The sequence below is a fragment of the Gadus morhua genome, chromosome 9, assembly GCF_902167405.1.
Source record: "Gadus morhua chromosome 9, gadMor3.0, whole genome shotgun sequence".
NCBI lineage: Eukaryota > Metazoa > Chordata > Actinopteri > Gadiformes > Gadidae > Gadus > Gadus morhua.
The window spans coordinates 19950368-19975396 of record NC_044056.1 but is presented as its reverse complement, the minus strand read 5'-3'; the positions used below and the strand labels follow the sequence as shown (position 1 = coordinate 19975396).

The 25029-nt window shown below is 44.9% G+C and overlaps 2 protein-coding genes across 3 annotated transcripts in view; one reads left to right on the top strand and one right to left on the bottom strand.

The window, feature by feature from the left end:
• ttc23 (tetratricopeptide repeat domain 23) overlaps positions 1 to 16482 on the top strand; it is an 18022-nt gene extending 1540 nt beyond the window's left edge. The window contains exons 1-11 of one of the 2 annotated variants that reach the window (XM_030366298.1): positions 3972 to 4440; positions 4691 to 4868; positions 5403 to 5526; positions 5744 to 5900; positions 6178 to 6303; positions 11862 to 12033; positions 12208 to 12313; positions 12676 to 12803; positions 13033 to 13182; positions 15539 to 15621; positions 15906 to 16482. In XM_030366298.1, coding sequence (XP_030222158.1) covers positions 4391 to 4440; positions 4691 to 4868; positions 5403 to 5526; positions 5744 to 5900; positions 6178 to 6303; positions 11862 to 12033; positions 12208 to 12313; positions 12676 to 12803; positions 13033 to 13182; positions 15539 to 15621; positions 15906 to 15957 — 1326 coding nt within the window. In that variant the 5' untranslated portion in view covers positions 3972 to 4390 and the 3' untranslated portion in view covers positions 15958 to 16482. Of the gene's footprint in view, positions 1 to 3971; positions 4441 to 4690; positions 4869 to 5402; positions 5527 to 5743; positions 5901 to 6177; positions 6304 to 11861; positions 12034 to 12207; positions 12314 to 12675; positions 12804 to 13032; positions 13183 to 15538; positions 15622 to 15905 lie in introns of those variants that run through there. The other variant, XM_030366299.1, reaches the window with a different exon arrangement.
• On the bottom strand, positions 16134 to 24958 carry synm (synemin, intermediate filament protein). The gene is made up of 4 exons (XM_030366297.1): positions 23985 to 24958; positions 22761 to 22885; positions 20017 to 20090; positions 16134 to 19861 (listed from the first exon to the last, which is right to left on the bottom strand). The coding sequence occupies exons 1-4, from the start codon at positions 24783 to 24785 to the stop codon at positions 17820 to 17822; spliced, it is 3042 nt and encodes a 1013-aa protein (XP_030222157.1). The 5' UTR covers positions 24786 to 24958; the 3' UTR covers positions 16134 to 17819.
• Positions 24959 to 25029: the final 71 nt, after the last annotated feature.

Genomic DNA, 25029 nt, shown 5'->3' with positions numbered 1-25029 from the left:
GTTTGGGATGAAAGTGGGTTTAATTACAAAGGTAGAATATACATGCTTTGAATTGAATTTGAATTAGCTGATTAAAGCACTGTTTAATGAATTTCTTTCAATATGTAAAGATCTCAACAAATTGTTGTTGTCTAAATAACATAACCGACTCACTATCACGTATGACGACATAAGCCCTGTGCTTTTTTAACATGGACTGGGTGTCTGGGGATTAACTAACAGGAAGTGGAGTGGTAGAGACAGAGTGAGGTGTGATGTGCTAGTGTGTGGTTATAACTGACATCTGACATGCATGAGCAAAAAACGTCTGTTGGTAATACAATGAGGAGGATTTTAGATTAAACTGCCTATCCATATGGTATTGAGTCATCCGTTGTTAAATGTATGAAATGTGAAACAAGCGCTTGGAAAGGATAAACATTTATTTGAATGACGTGTATTGCATTTAATTTCTTTAAGATTCTATTTTCTGTCAGGAAAACCCAGCATTGGTTCCCTAACTGCTGTAGTTATATGTGTCATATGGAAGTTCTACTTTGCTGGGAGTAATAGGTCATTCTATGGCATGAGAGTACACAGTAACGCTGAATCAGGTGGCAGGTCAACGCACAGTTGTGAGAGAGATCAGAGAACACGTTTTAATACAGAGCCCCCCCCCCCCTACATACACACACACATAACACCACCTCCCTGACAGACAAAAAAACTCTCTCACACACACACACACACACACACACACACACACACACACACACACACACACACACACACACACACACACACACACACACACAAATCCTTCCACCCAGACAGACAAAATAAAATGCTCTCACACACACACACACACACGCACACACAAACCCCACCTCCCCAACAGACAAGAAAAGCAGACACACACGCACACAAACACACACACTTAAACCCCACCTCCCCGAAAAAAAAAAGCACACACATACACACACAAAACCACAGCCCCCAGAGACTAAAACACATACACAAACCGGCCAAAAGGAGAGAGCAGTTAAACACACGCACATGCAGTGCACACTTAATTCGTCTGACTACCTCCTATTTCAATGAAGTGAAGATGTCCCTCTGGTTGCTAGCATCTGTTTTGATCTCAGTATTAGGGTGGAAGTGAAGCATTAGGGTGGGAGTGAAGCATTAGGGTGGGAGTGAAGCATTAGGGTGGGAGTGAAGCATTAGGGTGGGTGTGAAGCATTAGGGTGGGAGTGAAGCATTAGGGTGGGAGTGAAGCATTAGGGTGGGAGTGAAGCATTAGGGTGGAAGTGAAGCATTAGGGTGGGAGTACGGTATAGGGTTGGAGTACAGTATAGGGTGGGTGTACAGTATAGGGTGGGAGTGAAGTATTAGGGTGGGAGGGAAGCATTAGGGTGGGAGGGAAGCATTAGGGTGGAAGTGAAGCATTAGGGTGGGAGTACAGTATAGGGTTGGAGTACAGTATAGGGTGGGTGTACAGTATAGGGTGGGAGTGAAGCATTAGGGTTGGAGTACAGTATAGGGTGGGAGTGAAGCATTAGGGTTGGAGTACAGTATAGGGTGGGAGTACAGTATAGGGTGGGAGTACAGTATAGGGTGGGTGTACAGTATAGGGTGGGTGTACAGTATAGGGTGGGAGTACAGTATAGGGTGGGAGTACAGTATAGGGTGGGAGTACAGTATAGGGTGGGAGTACAGTATTAGGGTCGTAATACAGTATAGGGTGGGAGTACAGTATAGGGTGGGAGTACAGTATTAGGGTCGTAGTGCAGTATAGGGTTGGAGTACAGTATTAGGGTCGTAGTACAGTATTAGGGTGGGAGTACAGTATTAGGGTCGTAGTACAGTATTAGGGTCGTCGTACAGTATTAGGGTGGGAGTACAGTATTAGGGTCGTAGTACAGTATTAGGGTCGTAGTACAGTATTAGGGTCGTAGTACAGTATAGGGTGGGAGTACAGTATAGGGTGGGAGTACAGTATAGGGTTGGAGTACAGTATAGGGTCGTAGTACAGTATTAGGGTCGTAGTACAGTATTAGGGTTGGAGTACAGTATTAGGGTCGTAGTAAAGCATTAGGGTCGTAGTACAGTATTAGGGAGGGAGGAGGGATGTTATACGATAATTCTGGATTTTAGTAGTGATAGTGGGGGTAACTAGTCCAACTGCATATTCTTAAAGTACACCAGACCTTAACATGGTCAATATGTGCGCCAGGCTTATGACCTGCAATACTTTTAAAATATGCGCAGGACGAAGAGAATAAGATTCAGATTTCTCGCCTAAAGACATATAAGAATGTCTATTTTTATAGTAAAGAAGGCTGCATCCAAAAAGCTGCTTATATCCCATTGTTGTTGAGGTGCAATGGAAAATGTGTCTGGAAAAATTATGGAGTAAATCTTATCAGATTCGAACGATTGCTCCTAACTTAGAGAACACCAGTGCCACACACAGGAGTACCCCCGTTCAAGATAACTTTTTTTTTGTCAACATCTTCCAACTTTTGCGGTGGTTTTCGGCTTGTGATCATGAATAGCCCGGGGGTATTCGTAAAAGAGTTAAGACGGCAACTAATTCGCTGTCAAAGCATTCATTAGAACAGAATTCTATTAAAACACACTTCCATATGTTTGGAGCTGTGTAATGAAGGTGTGCACATTTGCAGACTGTTCACAGTTAGGTGGCGGAAGAAATGGGTGATTAGGAATAGGAGAGCTTACATAGAGAGAACTGGCATTGGTGAGAAATGTTAAGTGCTCACACCCCACTCCAGAATCTCCTGCCTGAACATCTACACATACACACTTTTATTGCACGAATGTGTAAGAGTTTTAGAGAGATTCTACCGCTGTCACTGGGGACTGCTGTGGAAAGAGCCCAAATAACCCCCTCCCCCACCCATCACCACCACCACCACCACCCCCCCCCGCCCCACACACACACACACATACACACACACACACACACAAAACCTACCCTGCTTCTCTGGACGCCAGAATGACATACCAGACCTTGTTCGTTAGCGCATATTTTTACCCGCCGTTACTAAATTAGGAAGCCGGAGAGGGGAGAGAGACGGAGAGAGAGCACATGGAGTGCGGGTGCCAAGAGAGAAGAAGAAGGGTCTGATCGGGCCTGCGTTTGCTGAGGGCCCATGCCAAGCCTACGAGCTTCATTAAGAGCCACTTGGGTTTCAGAAATAGCAGCCCAACAGGGAGTGAGGCCAAGCAGAGCCCGGAGCGCAGCAGCCAAAAACACACAGGGACAAACAAACAAATAAACGGCCCGTCTTATGGCCTGCCAGAACCAACCGGCAGCAGTCACCGCAAGGAGCCGTAAGAAGTTATCTTAGGCGGTCTTGCACACAAAGCAGGCTCTGCCCCAAGTTTGAAACCAGTGACAGCGCATAGACTGCCAGCCCAATACAGAATAAATTAACCTAGAAAAGTGTCTCGGGAGACCAATTTCTCAGAGCTTCCGCAGAGGCTTTGCTCTATGTGTTTGTTTGGCGTGGGTTCTGGGTAGGCCTACTGAGGGAGGAAACTATATTTACACAAGGAAATTCACATTACCTAATTTTTGTGTATGTAGCATGGCGTTTGGACCGGTGTATTTGACACATGTTTTCTTACATTATGATTTAAGAGGAAAAGATGGGGTTTCCCAGCAACGATTAAATTATGCAAAATTATGCAACTTTTTGCATTAAACAAATTAGTTATCTTTCTTCTCCTTAATAACGCATATACAAAGCCCTTTCATACCGCCTCTCTTCCCCTTTAATACGGTTTGAGCCTACTTGGAATTGTTTTTTTAGCTAATATACGAAAGGACACTTGTCCATCAGTTCCAACATCAAAATAAAAAAGTTTTCTGATTACATTAAAGATTTGATAATAATTATTTGGTTTTAGTATACTGACATCTATCGGATGCAAGAGAGAATGACAACGTACAGGATTTATTTTGGCGTGATGGTTGGTAGCAGTAGCATTCGCAGTAGAAGTATATTGGCATGCTTTGTAAAAACCTTGCAAATTTAATACAATTATCTTGAAGATATGTTTGTGCTATGAAAACACAATTGAAGTGAAAACGGAGGATGGAAGTCTGAGTGTAAGGTCTCTGACGGACGGTAGTGGCTAGTCTTGGTAGGGGTGTTATCAAACTCGCCCTGTGGCTTCCCGCTGCGAACGTGATCAAACACGAAGAGGTTACTATAGTAACAGACACCAGTGTTGCTGCTGCAAACCTCTGAAGAACAGAGCGGATCTTGAACGCGCCTCTCACGTCTGTGTTGTGTTTATGATGTCGGCGTAAACGACGAGGTCTGTTTCAGACAGTCACAAACATGTATGCTTGAGCTTCTGTACACTAAACATTAGGAAGATGGAAGATACTTCATTTAAAAAAACGAAGCAGAAATTGAATGACTATTCGTAAGTATGCCTATGTAATTACCAATCGTTTTGAATTGAGTCAACGTAAGAATACATTCCAACTGTCAGATATTTTGAATCCCCAAAATAGTCTGCACGTCACAAAACGCAACATTTCTAGATCTATATAGAAAGTTAACATACAGCTGTGAGTGCAAGCCTGTGAACCCTTTAGCTACTAGTGACTTTATATGTAATACATGTGCAGGGTTGGCAGCGAGTTGAATGTTGTCTTACTGCTGATTTTTAGATCCACAGAAAGCATAGAAAGCAACGCAGCCACAGACGAGTCTCCCCCTGGCGGTGAGGCGGAGGTCCACAGCCTCCCACACACGGCATCATACACCAGAAGAGAGCGGATGATGCCCCCAGAAGAGAAGCTTGGCTATTTTGAAAGTCGAGCCCAAGCAATGGCTGACAGCCAGCAGGTATATATAGATTGATTACAATGTAAGATAATATAGGCTTCTATTCATGCACCTTAAATCACCTGTATTTCATTTGTAATGGTTACTGTCATACGGCAAACCCCAAATGCTGTCTAGTCTAAATGGAAGCTACCCGGAGACGACTAAGGATGATGGCACTAAACACAGTCACAAAATAAAGGTCCTGTCACCTCTGAAAACAACAATTTGCTGAACGTGATTGAAATGGCGGTGAAGATCACTTTGTATGTCTCAGAGTGATCATCTGATCTATATATCTCTATATGGTCTTTACAATATTAGGTCAATAATAATCTTATTTTGGACGAATGTTAGATGCTTTTTAAGAATTGAATGTACTCATATGGGGTGAAACTGAGTATTTGTTTTCTAATCCCATATGAGGCATGTGTATTGTGTTGATGCGCCTTACTGGCAAGACAAGTTTCCCTAGACTAGACTATAAAACAACCCAAAAGCAACTTAATTATGACTTGACTTGATAACAGCCAGTGATTACTTGTGTCCTCCCAGTTTGATGCTTGCATCAGTGACCTTGTGCGGTGTGTGGCCCTGGCGAGACTAGCACATGGAGAGAGACACCTCAAGCTAGCCCAAGCCCAAGTTAGGCTGGCTGAGGCTTACCTTCAGTTTAAAGGTACGGTAGCAAGTACAGTTGATTTCTGACCAAATACAACAATTAAATAGCCGCAACATAAAAAGCATATATTTATTATGTAAAGCATTTCTAAGATGCTTTACACATGGAACAAATAAATAAATGCTTTTTAATGGTGGATGACTTGTGGGTAATCAAATATCAAACCTTTAAACAAAAACAGCAGTGAATAATACCAGCACCATGTTAACTTCAGGTTGGGGAGCGCAGGCCCAAAAGCACTCGTCCCTGGCCATGGATCTGCTCCTCTCTCACCCTGCTCCCATCTGCTCCGATGAAGACGGGCCACTGGTCTTCACATGGCTCCTCCGCAGCGGCCTGGTCCAGGGAGGCGCCTCCATGCTCACAGGCAAATATCCTTTGGGGGTGACAGGCAATTGCATCACCTGGCTAGCCATGAACCTAACCCAGCCTCAACGAGATGACCAGATTACATTCAGATGAAAACATGCACGATTTTTTTACTTTGTTCTTAGATAGCTATTCAAATGAATATCCTATTATAAATGCGATATATCCTTATTTCTATTCAGCTTGACGTTGAGCACTGTTTGATAATTGTTATCCTGAGGGATCAAATCATTTCTATCTAATATTGAACAACCCAAAGTGGACCTTGACAGTTGTGACCTTGAAGGAAGCAGAGGCCTCTTTCCTGAACACGGGCCGAATCCTAGAGGAGTGTTACTTACAAGGCGGCGTGGACCAGGAGGAGAGGAGCAAGACTGAGCTGAAGATATCCACCGCTCTATCCAGGTACACGCCTTTAATAGCATTCCCAGATTGAAGAGTACTTGCCCTATCAGTGGAGGGGTGGCATTTACATGCATAAATGCTGTAATAGATATCTAACTGTATCAAAATACTGATAACTTGTCAACCTGAACAGTTATCATATATATTTTTGAATATTGTAAGACTTGTGTGCCCTTCTTAAAAGGCTAAAGGTATAAGGATTTCTGGCCTAGTTTAACAGGTGTCTTAGGCCAGAGGACTGGCTTTGGTTTGGGTTACCCGGATCTAGGTTATCCAAACCTTAGCCATTATCATTTGATTTGAACACTGACCAGGTGTAAGTTGGATAAAGGCACCAAATGATTAGATACTGTGAACCCTTCTCAGCAACCCCCCAGGACCGTCTCTAGGTTTGCAGAACCGGGGACTACTAACACCAGGCCAGAAAGACTTTTATCCCCCCAAAAGGAGGGCAGACACACTCAAAAATATATATACAGATAACTGCGCAGGTTGAAATGTTTGTTATGGGCCTCAATACTTTGTTACATACGTTTTTGAATCCGCTTAATCCTTATAAGTCAAGAGTTTCGGTGACAACTTTCTACCCTCGTTAACTTGGTTGCCCTTATTTTCTGCTCTTAACAAATCAAATCTTACCTAAAGCAGCTTTAAATTAGAGAGCTACTTATTTACTTACTGCCAACAAGCAAGCTTTTGGGCTCATTGCCAGTGTAGTGCTGGAATCCAACTCGCGTCTCCCCTAACGGTGAATATGCAGAATGTTTTAGATGCATCAATAGGGCCAAAGAAACATACTCCATCACCCGGAGGTGGAGTACGTGGGTGTCATGATAGAGGCACCACTACCATGACCTCTAGATGACCCCAGCTGCCTCGCCTCATTCACTTCTGAAGTCAACTCATTGCATCTTTATTTGCACATGGGACACTTTCCTTCCGGTTTCATAGGAATATGTGAATATACTTATTATGAAGAGGTACTAATTTTGCTTAATTTTATTCCCTTATTGCAACATCTCACTTTGTGTGCCTGAATTAATTCATGCCATAACTCCCCCAACCCCAATAGCCAGATATTCAACTATAACTCTCGCATTTTATGGGTAGTTTTTCTGCTTTGATTTGTAGCTCGAATATATATAATTTGCTTGCAGGTGTACCTCATCTAAAAAGACACAAGACACCAATACAGAGAAATCCTGAAGCAGTGAACGCCTGAACTGTAACGAAGCGGAGATAGAAAACGCGTTAGCATTTCAGCATCGTCCCCGAGAGCATCTGTTAGACCGCGCCGCTCTTGGGTTCACATCCACCTGCATCTCCCAGCATCCATCCTGGATTTCAAAGATTTGATATACTAATTGGAGAACGCTAAAATGCTCTGCTTGGAAGTTGCCTTTAACTTCCAGTAGGGGGTGCTCAAAGCAGTAGTCCTCATCACGACCACCAGTCAATCCAGGGGAGCCTCTATCAATAATCAGCCTCCCATAGACAAAAAGTCACAAAGTAGTGTTTCAATACTTACGAATTACTCTTTCAGGAGACGTTGAAATCTTGCTCCTGCTGAGGGACATATGCTACAGACTGTGTCAAATTAAGGATAAAGGTGATACAATAAATCATGGACTGAGGAAACTAGTGAAACAAACTAATACTGATACATAATCCATGGTATTTCTAGGACTATCTCACTCTGAAAATTAAAAACACAAATTACACTTTAGTGCATTGTCAACATGAGAATTTGGATTTCCTTACAGTCATGAAAATCAGTTTTGAAGTAATAACTACGATTTTGAGGTCCAGCATGAGCCCTGGCTGGCATGATGGCTCTGCTACAGGCAGGGAAACCCTCCTCGGCACGAATCATTAACTGGTAAACACATTAGCGCAATCAATATCGGCAAAGCTTTGTTAAACAACTTTCGAGTTTGTCGAACGTTGTAACCAAGGTCACACATGTGTGTGTCTTAATATTGGAGTGCATGAAAGATTAACTTTATTAATTGCCAATTATGAGTCTGAACAACCTGTGATTGGCTGTGAACCAGAATAGTTTTTTAATCTTTTGGTTGCCAACGTTATAGTAGGCTAAAGTAGGCCAAGATCTTTATATTATTTAATACAATATTTAATAACCGGATTTGTATTCCCCATCTCCCAAATGCTTATAGTCAAGTCAATCTTTAGGGCTGGATATGAATCTCAAAGTTTCTACCTTAATCAAATAAAATATTAGACACAATTTGAAACAGTAAGTTATCAAACAAAAATGTAGGTTATTTATTTGAGACTTAGCTGTGCCACGTTGTAGATATTATCATTCCATCCAAAAGATTCCAGACAAAATACTCATCAATGCTGGAACATTTGATCAGGAACATATGTAATTACTATGATAAGTTATTTTCGGGTATGTATTGTTGGTGACATCCATCTCTTCTGCTGTTCGCTGTCTGAGGAAACCTTCTATCAAATGCATCGTAAGCACATCCTAGGGTGTAGGGAGGTGTGTGTGTCCACTGTTCACACAAACCTATGTGTATTTGCTGAATGGGCGACAAATATATGCACTAGAACCTGATTTACCTTGGGAAGGGAGGGTTTCCACATAAAATTCAATGCTACTGTCATCAAAATCTTTCCAAAAGATACGTTGTTTACCTGGATGTCAATGTAGTCGAAGATGTTTGCCCACAAGATGGCGACATTTTCAAGCAAACCAAAAAGAGTAAGTTTTAACATAGCCTAAATGTTTATTAATTGCCACCATGAAGATCTAAAAACTCATTATTCGTAACATGCTTTAAGGTGCTATAAAGGTTTCTGCAGGAAATTGGAAGTGCTGCTGGATGAAATATCCTGTACATGAGAACCCTTTTAGTGTTTTCTGTTGTTGCTGTGTTCCTTCTTCTCTTGTGAATTCATTGTAAGTTGTTTCCTCTGAGTCTCATAGCCCAAGCCCAAAGCTCGCTCTCTGCTGCACGCTTTGTTTTGACTCCCTTTACTCTCCCCTCCTTTCATCACCTTCTGATCTTAAGTTCCACGGGCCAACCTTAAAATAAAACTTGGCTTACTGGCTTACAGCTTCGGCCAATTGATTAGATTTCCAGAGCTACAGAGAAGAGTGTTTGGAAAAAAGCCTGTACGTAGAACAATACGCCAGTAACACAATATATATTTGAAATGCTGAAAGCTGCACAATGTACAGCATACTTTAAGTGAACATAACATAGTATATAAACCAGCAGTCGTAATACACGTGACGTGTCTTAGACCAGTGCATATTTGATTCACACTGTAGTAAATAATCCTCCCTTCACGTCAAGTTCAATCTCTAAGTGCTTGTTGACTTGCTATTGGTAATTGGAATAATGTGCAGACTCTGGCTGGCCTGTAAGCTTTGTAAATCTCCGCCAGCGGTGAGTCATACGCTGGCAGGGCCCCAGAGACCTGTCAGTCAACACTGTTGTGATGGGGAGGGGACGCCCCCCCTCACTGGAGCCTGCTGGGGCCCTCCTCCCACATGGATCAGGTTTAACATCACAACTCCTTACTGAAAGATGGACACACATTTGAGTGTTTCATTTGAACATACATTTATCCATCGACTACTGCCTTCTTTCGACGTGTTAGAGGAATCATAGTTATACGTGGTAGTTTGTTACACATGATTGAGGCTTTTTTTTTCTATTTTTTATTCCACAGTGACGGCAACAATGGTGGGAGCTACAGAGGGTGATATCGCCCTTACAGCTTGTGGCAATATGTACATCTTTAAGGTTATTATCTTCCTGCCAGCCGACTCTGAAATCAGTTTAAGCTGGGCCTGTTCCCTCAGTTTCCGTTAGTGTGGGAAGGATGTCGGGTAAATAGGAGGATAGAAGGCCATTGTCTGTAGGTCTGCTATGGGCAGCCTCAGGAAACACTGAAGCATAGTGCTGGTGCATGCCGTGCTGCTGTAAACTCACACAGTCTCCGCTGGCTGCAACAAGGCATGATGGGATGGCATGTATTTTTCATGGAGGACGGAATGCTAATGGTTTCGGCCGGGTTTCTCTCTCTATGGCTACACGCCTAGACGAACGAGGCATGTGTTGCGAGCGACCATCTCTTCATTGCACGTGTGGAGAGATTGATTTAGGAAAAGGGGGGAGGGTGTCTCCCGGGCTGCGTGACAACCCTCTTAGCTGCAGATGGAATGGGTGCGAAGCAAGTGCTGGTGCCCTCGGATGACAAAAAGCCAGCAGTGGAGTGTAGATCTGAATTCATTATAGAGAACCGTGAGGTGGCTGGCGTCCCTCTGGGACTCTGAGCTTTCAGCACGTGAGCAAGATAATAATAATAATAATAATACATTTAATTTAGAGGCGCCTTTCAAGACACCCAAGGTCACCTTACAGAGCATATAGTCATCATACATTTTTTAAAAAACAAGACATTGTGGAAAAAATAAATAAATAAATAAATAAACATAAGCAATAAGAAATAAATAAAACAAAAACAAGACAAAAAAAAACAAACAAAAAAACCCCAATCAAAACAGTGAACAGTTAGACGTTGTGTGCGAGTTTGAACAGGTGAGTTTTAAGTTGTGACTTGAAGGTTGTAATGGTGTCTGACTGTTTTATGTGTGGGGGGAGGGAAACATCCCTCGATGCTTACGAGGGAGTTCCAGAGCCTGGGTGCTGAACAGCTGAATGACCGGGCACCCATTGAAGTGAGTCGTGATGTGGGGATACATAGTAGTCCAGCAGAGGTTGAGCGGAGGGAGCGGGAGGGAGTGTATTCTTGGAGGAGGTTGCAGAGGTAACTGGGGGCTAGGTTGTGGAGAGCTTTGTAGGTGAGGAGTAGGGTTTTGTATTGGATGCGGTAGTGTACTAGGAGCCAGTGAAGTTGAATGAGGACAGGGGTGAAGATGGAGCCTGTCTCCTGGCCGAGGATCTCTGGGTCATCCGTTTGTCCGGCAATTCGCCCCTCCTTCCCGCTCTCACAAGGTCTAATGGTCCTTTTAAGTGGTATGCCATACATTAAGGTTTTAATGTTTATATTCTCGGACCAGCTTGGCAAAGCTGCAAACCATAATATATACTTGTGGTTTGTGGAATGTAAGTGCTCTGTTGTTTCTCTGCTTGACGCACATCAGGGTGATCTGATTACTGACCTTGTTTGCCTTGTCCACTGTGTTAGACCGATTAAAAAAAATGAAAATAACAACCAGTTTTGTGCAGTTGCTTGGTACTCTGTTGGGAGTTGGAGTTCAGCAGGTCACAGAGTCCTTATTATTGAGCAGCAGCAAATCTCCAGACAACATGGCTAACCCTTTCTCTATTACAGGCCACACTGTGTGGGTTTCACTGGCAGTCACACCGGCCAAAGCCTGCTCCTAAGTTCCTGGGGTTCAGAGTATCTCCGGAGATCTTAAGAAAGGCTGGCTGCTTAGCACCGCTAAGATGGACCGAGCGCTATGTCCATAATCTAGGGGACACAGATCTGAATAACTCCTGGTCTGAATCCATGGCTTATCTCCTGTCTCTTCGCTGTCTGCTCTGAAGGTTGTACCAGAGACAGCGCCGGCCACTGGAAGCCCTAGCTCAGTGTGAGAGGTCTCTGCAGCTGCTGGGCGACCGGGGGGACCCCGGGGAGACCTGCTCCGTCTACAGGGACATGGCGGCCATCGAAGAGTCCCGGGGCAGTTTGGACCGGGCCGTAGAGCATCTCACCAAGGCAAGGAGCCACACGTGACCCACACACAAACAGACCCAATGTTATCCACATATTAACACGTAAATGGGTTCATGAGCTTAAGCTTTAGTATGTTGGTTATGCGAGTTGCTGTTGTGATCTGAGTATGATGGAGGGTGATCTCTGGGCTTATTTCCATGCTGGCGTTTCCACTAGGCTCATGCCATTGCTGTGAGTCAGAGCCCGGGGGGGCTGGACAGAGCACACATCGCTCACAAGCTGGCCGTAGTCCACTCCTCTGCAGCCGGGCCCCGCCACAACGGTGAGTCTATTCGCGGAGCAGCGGACCATTGGCTCGTTAGCTTTGACCCCCCCCCCCCCGCTGGGAGCCTACATGTTGGGACTGAGGTTCACCTGATATGAACCCCATCGGTTATAATGAAGTGTGAAGGGCTGTAATTCAACACTGCATCACGTCAGTGATTTCAACTCGTTTCTTCACTCACGTCTAATGACGTCACCGGATCTAGCTAAGAGGATGGATTGCTAATAGGAGGGTTTTGGTTTGAGAATTCAGCACAGACAGTCATCCAATGAGATTCTCTTTATTACATGAAATGAAATCAAAAGTCAAAGTAAATCAAATGAATGATTGGTAATATGTTTACTCCCGTCTGGCACCAGAGTCTGCAGCTCTCTACTTTGAGGAGAGTCTGGATGTCTACAGGGACGCGGCTGGGACACAGGACCCCACATTTCTCACCGCCCAGGATGACTACTGTCGCTTTCTCCTGATCGACGGACAGATGGAGGTGCCCCCCCCCCACCCACCCACCCCACTCGTCCACACACACACACACCTGATTCACTTGTCATGGGAACGTGGCCATCTGCTAATGTGTTTTTGCTAACTCTCTGTGTGTGTGTGTGTGTGTGTGTGTGTGTGTGTGTGTGTGTGTGTGTGTGTGTGTGTGTGTGTGTGTGTGTGTGTGTGTGTGTGTGTGTGTGTGTGTGTGTGCGCGTGCGCATGTGCCAATGCAGAGATGTGTGGAGGTCCAGAAGGCGTCGCTGGCTCCTAAGCGCTATGTGTTTGGGGAGTGGAGCGCCGAGGTGGCAGACAGCATTCAGCTGATTGGCGGGGTGCAGATGACCCAGGGCCTGATCCGACCGGCCCACCGGACCCTGAGGAAGGTACTCATACCAGAACCCCCCCGCTATGCAACCCAGCACCGCCCAGGACAAACCTGTTGGCTACTAGTCGTGACATTCCCGTTTTCGGTTACGCCCCCTTGAGCCTAGTTGGCTCCTCGATGCCTGTGATCAGCTGGATAAAAGCCCCTCGTTAATGTCTACCCCCCAATAGAGTAGACTGTTTACCTACCGAAGACCAAAACACGGCATTGACCTTTTCTTTTTTAGCCACACTATTTTTGGAGGCACTTATTAGCAAGATTATTATGAACAAGATAGCCCAGTAACAGGCAGGTTTGCTCACGCACACACACACACACACACACACACACACACATACACACACACACACACACACACACACACACACACACACACACACACACACACACACACACACACACACACACACACACACACAGCGAGAGTCCCTCTTGTGTTGGGAAGATCTATTTCCACTGTGGTCTCTGGGGCTCGGTGCAGTCAAAAGCAGCATGCTAATTCTAGCGGACGCAGCTCAGGGTGTCGGGGGCCGTGCTGGCCGGTGTAATATATCACACAGAACGACTCTGTGGCTTCCCCTGTTTGGACGGAGGCAGGCAGCTGGTCCTCACAACACTGAGCGTCAGGAGAGCGGAACTACGGGATCTGGTTTCAACCGGGGAGATCCGGATTACCATCACACTGCCGGAAACCCTTTTCTGTTAACTTATAAGCAAATCACGATCTTCAAGATTGGGTCCATGCTTATGAGAATACATATCCGTCATAGGTTTAACTGAGTTCAGGGAAGTGTAGGGCTAGGGTGTTCAAGTCCCAGCTGAATGGTTTGCTCCCCAGTCTGCAGCACAACTGAGCCATCCTAGAGCAAGATATCTCTCTCCCACCTGTCCCCTAAACACCTGTTTCACCAGGAGTCACTATGGATTAAAGCGTCTGCTAATTTACTAAATAAGCCGCTGAGATAGTGCTTACCCTCAGCATCTGTTAGTGTTTTACCGCTTACTACACTCTCGATAGGAATCTTGTTTGTTCTTCGTACTTATATAATGGATGAGTCATGTTCTCTATGACATGTGTTTCTCCTCCTGGGCTCCAGAGCTCGGTTCCTCCAGCAGCCAAGTCCTCTCAAATGCCCCAGTAATCAGTAACGGAGGGGCTTTCTGTGCCGCCCTCTGCATGTGGAGGGCTCTGGTTGCCGTGTATTTGTTGTTGTTGTATCTAGGTACAGAGATACAAGCAGGGTGCATCGGAGGTTTCAGCACTCTCTCCCTCTCTCTCTGTACTCTGCCTTGTGTGCCTTGCCAATCCCTCTCTGTGAAGTATATCGCTGATAAACAGCAGATGTGTCAGGTCAGGGTGTTCCATGCTCGGGCTTGACGACGGTGTTACTTTGAGGGATGTTAATATGTTCCACTCGTATGTTGAAGGATGCACTCTTCTGCAGCATTTAGTTCTTTTAAGGTCTCTCCAGCATAGTGAAGGCCTGGTTCTCTCTCTCTCTCTCTCTCTCTCTCTCTCTCTCTCTCTCTCTCTCTCTCTCTCTCTCTCTCTCTCTCTCTCTCTCTCTCTCTCTCTCTCTCTCTCTCTCTCTCTCTCTCTCTCTCTCTCTCTCTCTCTCTCTCTCTCTCTCTCTCTCTCTCTCTCTCTCTCTCGCACGTGCGCACACACACGTTTTCTTAGAGTGAGAGCCAATTTAAGAACAATGGAATACACACAGACCTGACATTTTCCTCCTCACTTGGTGCTTTTGGAAGGAAAAAATTGTCATCCATTACATCAACCCTAGCAACCATGAAAACATCCAACTGGCCAGATGGATGTGTTCCAGTATCAACGGATCCAAAACTGGGGGGAAACACTGAGCTCTCTATTTTGCTAGCTGGAAAAGAACTGCAAATGGCTGCACATGTTTGGGTAGCCTAGAGCATCACTGTTGATAACTCACTATGGGTTTGCTAAACGTTTAAAACTCCTCCACTGGTCAGAGAGAAGGAACTGGGTACTCCTCCACTGGTCAGAGAGAAGGAACTGGTTTCTCCCCCACTGGTCAGAGAGAAGGAACTGGGTACTCCTCCACTGGTCAGAGACAAGGAACTGGTTGCTCCTCCACTGGTCAGAGAGAAGGAACTGGTTTCTCCCCCACTGGACTGAGATAACTGTGGTGCCGGGGGGCTTACATGTCTAGGCCTGAAAGACACAATAAATGATACCCCAGCCCCACCCAATCTCTTCACGCGGTCAACACGTGTTATGTGAAGCCCACTCTGGGATTGCTACAGGGGTATTTTGGTGTATCCTCATGCATCTTCATGGGAACTGAGATGACCTTCTGTTTCTTTCGTGGCTGTTGTAGTGTCTGGAGATCCAGAATATCATCTTCGGCCCTCAGCATAAGAAGACGAAAGCCACGCAGAAAACGGTGGACATGCTGGCAAGGTACTTTGATAATGAAACGTGTTTCATGTTTTAATGGGACGTTTATGAAGCCTATCGTGAAGGTCAGGATAGCGGGCTGACTGAGAGAGGGGGGGGGGGAGTGACATGGAGGAATTGAAAGAGCCTGTTGGTGAATGCTAATATGTAGCGTAAAAGTAGACCGTGTAGGGTCAGGTGGTCTTTCTCCTGGGCCTGACAGCATCTCATTCTGGCTGCTTTAACCTGGGGGGGGGGGGGGGGGGGGGGAGGATTACATCATATTTGTTCTCTCTGTACTCCTCCAGGGCACCGGAGGTGGTCAACAGGCAGTTGAGACGGAGCACCGCAGTTTCATGACACAAGCCATCAGCCGCTTGGAGACCAAGCTGGGCACAATATATATAAATATTCCATGTTTATTTTCTATTGGTAGGAAAGAGCTTGTCCAGGCACAAGAAACAGCATTTCATGGTTATACCATGGAGAAGATGTGGAGTTTGTTGAAAGAGCTACAATAAAGGAGCACTTCAAACTGTAACTTTACATTTTTATTTGCTTTTAAAGCACAGAGTGAAGAAGTTTTATACTTTTCTCTCTAATCATTTAAATAATTGATACAGTAAATGGGGTACTAAAGCATTCAAATTAACAGTGATACACATGCTTTACATGCTGCTTTATTCTGTTTGTTTGTTCAAACGTCAGCAATAGCAACATTTCCAGATTATACAGCACTGAAATGGCATTGCATTTTAAATGAAAACACAAATAACTCACCCGTTTGTTCATTATTGCATTTTGTTTAATGTCAAATATTGTTAGATTTGTTGGCACTAGAATGGAAAACATCCCTTTACAGCAATAAAATATCCTTTAAAGCAATGGTATGTCAATGGTATGTCAAATGGATCGAAACAGCAAATTAACCCTACTGTGGGATTTTTTCCTTTTCAGTTCCACATAATCCCTAACTAGTGTTCTGTGAAATTCATGATCATGATGCAGCTAAGTAAAATCAACACATTGCTATAATAGAGGAGAATGTGAGTTCATGACATGAAATACATAAAACTAAATGGAAGCCACAGCTTGTCTTTTTGCTAATTGATCCTCTGCTAATCCAGGAATAACCATAAGGGTGAAACAAACACCTATCATAGTAACAGTGAGCCCCAACACACACTTCAGCAGACACACGTCAAAGCATTCCATCACCATATAAAGTGAAAGTTCCACACAAAACTGCTTCAGAAATTAATTAATGTGTTGTCATCCATCAACCTTCTGTAATTAACCCACTGGCTCTTCAAACACTTTTTCATGTTTTTCCATATCTGTTTTTTGTACTCTTTTAAACTAAGTTGAATCAATATTTAGACCAAATTGTTATATAAGAGCGATGTTTTTATCTGACAGCAAAGGTAGGAGCATCCTCTTTAATAATTGTCTTTAACAGATCAATGCCTCTCCTGCACAACTATTCCCTTTCAGTCTTATAATCAGTGATATAATTATATAATCATAACCATACGACAATGGATAAATCACTGGCTTGTTTGTCAATAGTTTACTATGATCTGCATCCGAGCTCAACTATGTACGATGAATACACATGAAATACCCTTTTTATAATGTATTCTCAATTTTACAATTCTTCCATTAAGTAACATTATGTCAAGCAAATAGGTTAGTACAAAAATAAAAATGTCTAGTGAGCGTTTATCATTAAAAGAAGACCAGAAGCTACAAAGACTAACAACTATGAACGGTGATTATATTGATCATATGATGGTAACTGCAAGCATATAAATCAGTTTGCCTACAGTGTTCAAGGTAATGTAAGGCATTAACTTGTGTGCCTTATTATTGTGATTATTACAGAAAAATACCTTATCATGTAATCAATATCTCTTCAACTAGCAACTACCAAACATGCCTTAAAGTAGTTGATAGTTAGTTGATTATATGTTTCCGGGTCAACGGTACAATTAAATGTATGTTACGATGAAAGCACAGCAGTAGGAGCACAAGTTCCAATTACAGCACTAGTCAAACAAGGATGAATTGCATCCTTGTATGACTAGTGAACTAAATTCTACTGAATTGTAAAAAATAAAATAGGGTAAGTATCCGTGATAATTTGATTGAGTATTAATTATTGGAAGCATATTAAAATAGAAATCGCCTGTCAAATAAAAGAGATGTATCAAATCTATTTTTTAATCGTCTGTTGAGCTTTCAAGATATACTGTTGCAACTTTCTTTTCATGAGAAATCTCGATAGGACTAGTCAGCATGTGCGACTGCAGCATATGGCCTGAGCTCGTCTGATCTACCTCCTTCTGGAAGGTGAAGGACCTCTCTTCCGGCCCCAGCTTGATGTACCTCTCGGTTGTTTGGGTCACAGATCCTCCCATAGCAGCCATGTCCTCCGGTCCTCCAGCGTGTCCGCTCTGCTGCTCTTCAGACATCTGGAAGCTGTACCCCTGGGCGCCGCCCTGCGTGAGGAGTGCCTGCAGCCCGGGGTTAGAGGCCTGGAGGGAGGCCAGTATCTGTTCCTCGGAGAGATCCCCCTCTTCCTCCTCCAGCAGCCCCGACTCGGCCAGGCTCTGAGAGATGTTTAGCTCTGCCGTGATCGTCATGGAGCCGTCCTCTTTGGTGTGCTGTACTCTTTTGACGTCCACTGACATATTCTGAGGGCTTTCCCTACTGAGTCGTGTGAAGTAAGCCAGTTCTTCCTTCAGGGGCCCCGACACTGAGTCCTGTAGGCTATCCAGGGCCCCCTCTAGCTGTTCCTTTGGGTCCAGGGACTCCTCCTTCAGGAACCCCAGCACCTCGTCTTGCACCGTGGGTGAGACCTGCACTTCCTCCTCAATAATGCATTCTGGGAAGCGCTCTTTGACATAGGAGCCATTCGGTGACATTAACCTCGACAGTTCGTATTCCTCAACTTCCTCGGCAATCATTCCTTGCTGCGCAAGCCCTTCATCTTGATAATATCTCTCATCGGATAGATCCTCAAGGTTTGCATAATGGCCATAGGACCCTATCCCAAGTCCCTCGTCAAGTTCGGAAAGGTTTTCATCAGGTGTTGAAACAAAATACTCTTGAGACCCTTCGTCATGGCCGTAGTACGGCGAATCAGTCTCCTTGGAGCTCCTGGAGAATTCATCACCCTGTATGAATTCAACCGTGCCTGTGTTGCTGATGTTCGATGTATGACAGTCAGCTTGTTGCCTTTTTTCGACATCACAAGGAGCAACCTCTATGTCTTCGACCTGACAGTACGTCACAGAGGAGTCCTGCTCTGCGTCATTACGGTCATCCACCAAGGGCGTCTCCATGATCTGGATATTGACCGACTTGTTGGCCATGCCCTCGTCCCTCCGCAGGCCGCTCAGCAGCTCTTGGATCATGCTTCCTGTGGGCGTGCCCTGGATGTCCTCCAGCGATATGGTCGTCTCTCCTCCACCGAGGAGCGCGTCCAGAGCAAAGTCCTGGGAGAGGTCGAGCTCCTCCTCCACCTTAGACTCAAGTATGATCTGCGTCTTCGTGGAGCCATCCTCCTGCTCCGTCTTCTCCACATGGTAGGTCAGGGGAGAGTCCCCCGCTGGGCTCCCTCTGGGATCCATGCCTGCAGGGCGCATCACTTGGCTGATGATGTCCTCCATGGTCACGCTGTCCAGAAGCTTTTTCTCACTTGAATCCACCATAAAATCTTTCCCACGTTTTCCCTTCAAATCGCCTTCACTCACACATACTCTTTCCTCCATTTCATCTCTTACTTTCTTTTCGCCTTCCGTCTCTGCGGTAACGTCGCCTCTCACCATTGGTGGTGATACCGTTCTCATTGATTTGGAGGCTTCCGTGTTGGAGACCACAGGGCTCAGTGTTTTCTCGACCTGAGTAACCGTTTGGACTCTAACAATCTGTTCTTCCTTTGCCTTTCTCCCAATGGCCCGACTACTCTGCTCATCGTCCTTGGCTGCGGGTTTGGAGGGTGTGGCTGCAGCAGTAGCTGCTGTAGATGTTTCAACTCGGGCTTTATTGAATGAGAGCATGTCCCTCCTGGCTGCAGGACTTTGATGCTGGCCCCGGGGGGAGACGGAGATAGGGATGACCCTGGAGGGACTCATGGATCCAGAGGCGGGCCCAGGCGATCTCCTAAGGGTGGAAGCGAGCTCCGTGTACCTGACATCTAGATGCTGTCTGGTGGAGGGGCCTGCTCTCTGGGTGTAGGGGAGAGAAGGCCTCTTGATTTCTGGGACATGGAAGGAAGACAATGTGAATGTACAAATATTGCCAATTACAATCTAGCTATGATCCAGCCATTTTCTAAAATTGGCGTAGATGAAAATATAATATAAAACAACAATACTAACTTAATAATTAGCATTATAATGTGTGACACAGTACCTATTATTCTTTCTCTTTGATTCCCCATTCTGTGCGTCTCTTGCACATCTCCTCTATTGGCTTCGAGGAGAGACCTGAGCAAGCAAAACAACAAAGTTATTCAAGCCAAGGGTAAAACACTTCATTTCAAAGTATTTTTAGTTAACCCCCTGCCTTTAGAACGAACTTATGTTTGAATACCCCTGTGTTAAACATAGTTGAAAGCAGATACCTTACAAGATGATTCAAATCATTCAGCTCTGCCATCTCAAAGCACAAGCCTTGAACATAGAACACATGAGGCTGACATGAGGACCCCGGAGAACGGGCTGCACAGGGGTCAAACGTACCATTGAAACCAAACAAAAAACGAATCAAAACGCCATACGCATAATTACCTGAACAATTATTTGGAAAATCTGTTCATATTTCCCTTGGCCGTATTCCAACCAAACTCAATTCCTGCGAGAGCAAGTGTCCTTCAAAAGGAACGAGCCCCTCTTGGTGAGCGTGGTAAAAGAGCAAACTAAAAATAACAACCGAGGTGCTTTTTCTCTGCATGCTCCGCTGCTTTGCTGTGATTCTGAAAGCACGGCTCATGACTCCGGGGTTAGCTTCTGCTCTGTCTGCATGGAGACATTCCACCTATTTCAAATATGCAAAACAAAGACCTGCTGCCATGGACCAACTGGCCATATACAGACATGTTGCAGCGTTTCATTAGCCTTTTAAAATCATCACTGTCCTCCCTCTCACTGACATGTCAATTGGGATAAGACTTTAGGATGAATACATTTCTTATAGCCAGTTAGCCAGTATGAAATTACTGCCATAAAAGGTAAAAGTGTATTAGCTGTTGTTCTAGCCAGCTACAAGCTAATAAACAAATAAGAGGAGAGGGAGGCCTTCTCATAGCCTAGAGGAGGACCAGCAGCTGAAACATTAATAGACCACTGAGGGATTTTAACTGATGCCGTGACATGTCTTTACACAAACAATTATAGGCTACTAAGCAGATAAATATATAAATGAACGTTTCAACTGGAATTCCATTTTGAAATGGTTTTACGCAACCAAAACAAGTGCACATTTATGAAAAATACATTGCAGTTTTATAAGAAAATTTGGTTGATAGTTCAACCGATATCTATACGCTTTGACCACTGTTGCATAGAAAGTGTCATTTCCAATCAGGGGTGGGAATCTCTTGGCACCTCAGATTCAGAGGTCAACGATTCGATTCTAAAACGATTATTGATGCATCTCGAAGCAATTTTTTTCAATGTACATTTCCATGTGGGATTTTCAAAAAAAAAAATATATACATCTGAATTTGCTACTCAGAGTTTGCTACTCACTTCCTACTTTTGTGATGATCATTAAAGAAAACAACAGATTCATTACCGTATCTAATAATTTATCAGAGAAAAAGCTTATGTCACAAATATGACTTTCTATGAACAACGCAATAATCAATGCAGCTTGTATTACAACACACTATGGAAGTAGGTAAAAAAATAAAGAGATTTCGTTTTTTTTTTTTTTTATCTTTCTTTCCTATGTCATTAAAGAAAAAGCTGCTCTTAGTCAATTATAAGAATAAGAACTTGTTCGTCGTTCTTCTGTCTGGCTGTGAGTTTGCGTGTACGCTGAATCGCAATCGCGTCCAGACAAATCAGATTGGCCAATACACATTGAAGATAAATTAAATTAATTATCCCTCTCTGTCGCACAGAATGTTGCAGGAGGCGAACAAATTTAATTAAAAAATAAATCACCAGATTTGGACATTGGGGAAACATTTTGTTGAGTTATTCATTATCAATATCCTTATAATAAAATTATTATTTTCAAAAGAACCAACAATACACATATTGGAAGACACGGAGCTGCTGAGCTGCATTTGTTGACAGAATCCCCAGGTCTATATCTATACAAAGAGAAACCATCTAGTGGACATTATGAGAACTGCAGCTAAGGCCCTTCCATGGCTTCAAGACCCAGGACGTATAATGTTGGGTTTGGATCATCACTACCATCAACCCTTCCTCCTCTCCTTCACTTGTTTACAATGAACACGCTCAAAAAGTCAACTATCAGGGTAAGTGTTGGTTTGAGGTGGTAGGGGTGTAGTTGAGGGGATTGGGGTGTAGTTGAGGGGGTGGGGGTGTGATTGAGGGAAGGGGGGTGTGTTTAAGGGGATGGGGTTTAGTTGAAAGGGTGGGGTGTATTTGAGGGGGAGGGGTAAGGGGTGGGGTGTAGTTGAAGAGGTGGGGGTGTGGTTGAAGGGGTGGGGGAGTAGTTGAAGGGGTGGGTTGTGTTTGAGGGGTTGGGGTTGTAGTTGACGGGGTGGGGGTGTGTGTTTGAGGGGGTGGGGGTGTAGTTGACGGGGTGGGGGGGAGTGGGTTTGAGGGGGTGTGGGTGTAGTTGACGGGGTGGGGGGGAGTGGGTTTGAGGGGGTGGGGGTGTAGTTGACGGGGTGGGGGGGAGTGGGTTTGAGGGGGTGTGGGTGTAATTGACGGGGTGGGGGGGAGTGGGTTTGAGGGGGTGTGGGTGTAGTTGACGGGGTGGGGGTATGGTTGAGGGGGTGAGGGGGTGGTTGCCCCGTCGAGATCTGCCTTTTCTGCATATCAAAGCGCTAAATCGTCATCATTAACTCAAGTCGAGTTAGAGTCCACAGTTCATCGGGCCAACAGCCCCCTGTCCCTCAGATACCCCCATGGCGTGTGACCCCTTCCTGAGATGCGTTGTAACCGCAGGCTCACCTGTAGGCTGCCACCTCCATGCCCAGGTCCATCTTGACCCGCAGCAGCTGCTGATGGTCCCACAGCTTTGCCTCCATGCTGTCGGCCAGCATGTTGCGTTCGTGCTCCAGCTCCTCAATGGTGCTCTAAAAAAATACCACAGAGGCACCCAGCTGCGCTTTAGTCTGGCCCACTATGGCTGTCTTAGATTGTGATGGGCTGGTTAGTCCTGGTTTATCCACTTCACTAGGCTGGAGGTGGTGTTTTTGGAATGTATGCTACTGTGTGTAGTTTAAGCCTTGTGCTTAAACATTCTGTTGAGTCTTGCTCCCAGATCACATTGCTACGGAGCCCGGGAGGTGACATGGGAGTCCGATTTACTTAAAGCGTGCCTGTGACTTACTGAAGCACGCGTTTGATTTACTTAAAGTGCCCGTGCGAGATATAAAACACATGCATGCTTTATAAGAAAATTACTCCTTTGACACCTCCGAGGCTCCGGACAATGCCTAGCACTTTCTGTCTGAAACTAAAAGGTTGCATTACTAGAGATGAACCAAGCGTGGTTATTCATAGTAATTCCGGCTTAAACCAAGCCAAGCCCTGATGGCAGTTTCAATTGGATGCACTCATATAATGTGATGGTCCAGTTTTGAACCATGCAAAATAACAGTCGAAAGGTAATCAAAGGTGATCTTTAACACAGGGGCAGTCACGTGGACATGCTGTTAAAATGCAGCGGTTGAGCGTCCTGCTTGGCGCCGTAAATAGAATGGTAATAAGGATTAGTGGATCTGGACACTAATTGGTTTAAATGTCTGGCAATGCTGACTGCCATGCTGTGCTGTGCTGTGGATTAAATTTGGAAATGTTGTTATGCTGTCATTGTTGATACTACAATAGCACGTGTCCCGTTTCGAGATGCAGGAGCTTATTTGATCCATGGTTGGTGAAGTAGAATAGTGTGCAATCAGAAGCGCACACAAACAACCATCTCACCCACGGCCCTAGATGCTGACGTTTAGCAGACATTGTGGGCGGGGCTCATGGTGGATTATCCAATGATGGGGTCAAAAAACACTTAAGCCTACTACACATAATTCAAGTCGTGTAAACTGTGCTCTTGCTTTACTCGTCGTCAATACTACACATACCACTAGGCCTATGCTTAAAGAAAAGAAGAAAGACACCACAACTAACTTAACAAAACAAAACAGAGGATTCATTACGATTTGGTCTCCCTACCTGGTAGTCGCTCAATTCCATCCGGAATCTGTCCTGCATGTGCCCAAGTTGTTCTTCAAGATGGACTTGAATTTGACTTTGCTTGTGCGCTTCTATGCGTAATTTGTCAAAATCTGCTGCATAAAGCATCTTCTCCTTTTGGAGATCGTCGAGCATCGCCCTGTCTGATTGAATTGATTGCTCAATTTCTTCTACTTGGTGTTGATACATTTCAAAAGTGTCCATCCACCCTTCCGACACACTACGAGCGAACTGTTGCACCTCTTCCGGAGAGACCACCGGTCCACCTTCTTGGTGATACCGGGTCATGATGGGGACCACCCGTGAATCCAGCTGGCGGCGGAGGTGTGCAGTTTCGTGTCTGTGTTTTTCCTCCAAATGTTCATATTCGTTCTCCAGTTGAAATAAACGCTGGTCGAGGGCAACGTGGGATTCGTTGCCGTGTCGAAGCTCTTTCTCGCAGCCCTTTAACGCACCCCCTATGTCCTGGCACACCTCAGTCTCCTCCCGGCGCAGAGACTGCACCGTCTGGACCTCCCGCCATAGCCTCTCCCGCTCCATCTCAGCCTGGGACTTCTCAAAGGACAGCTGCCCCACCATTCTCCTCAATTCGCGCATCTCGCTCATGTAGCCTTTTTCCAGACCCGCAGTCCTCGCCTGCCGAAGTGTATTTATTTCTGTGATGAGGCATGAGTTTTCATCCTCCAGTTGTTTGGTTCTGCACAAGTATTGAGAAAGTCTGTCGTTGAGCTCCTGCAATTGATGCTTTTCGCTCTCAAACGTTCTCCCGAAACGCTGCATTTTGTTTTGTAGTCAAGGAGTTCCTCTTAAAAGTTTAAAGAATCGTCACTGCTTAAACAAGGCTTAAGACCGTATGACCTGGTTGAGTTTGTAGAAAGAACTGAGATGAAATGTGAAATAACTAGCCTATACCTACCTAGGACCAGTGCAGAGGGCGGATCCTCCTTTCAAGCTGTTTTCTTGGCAGGCGTAGCTCTGGATTGGGCCTCTGTCTCTGGCTCTGTCCTACTCCGTTCCGAGCATA

Coding starts and splice junctions, on each gene's coding strand:
- synm (XM_030366297.1), bottom strand. CDS start 24,785: ATGCAGCGTTTCGGGAGAACGTTTGAGAGCGAAAAGCATCAATTGCAG. Junction 22,886..23,984: donor TGGAATTGAGCGACTACCAG/GTAGGGAGACCA, acceptor GTATTTTTTTAG/AGCACCATTGAGGAGCTGGA. Junction 20,091..22,760: donor ATGGAGGTGGCAGCCTACAG/GTGAGCCTGCGG, acceptor TTGCTTGCTCAG/GTCTCTCCTCGAAGCCAATA.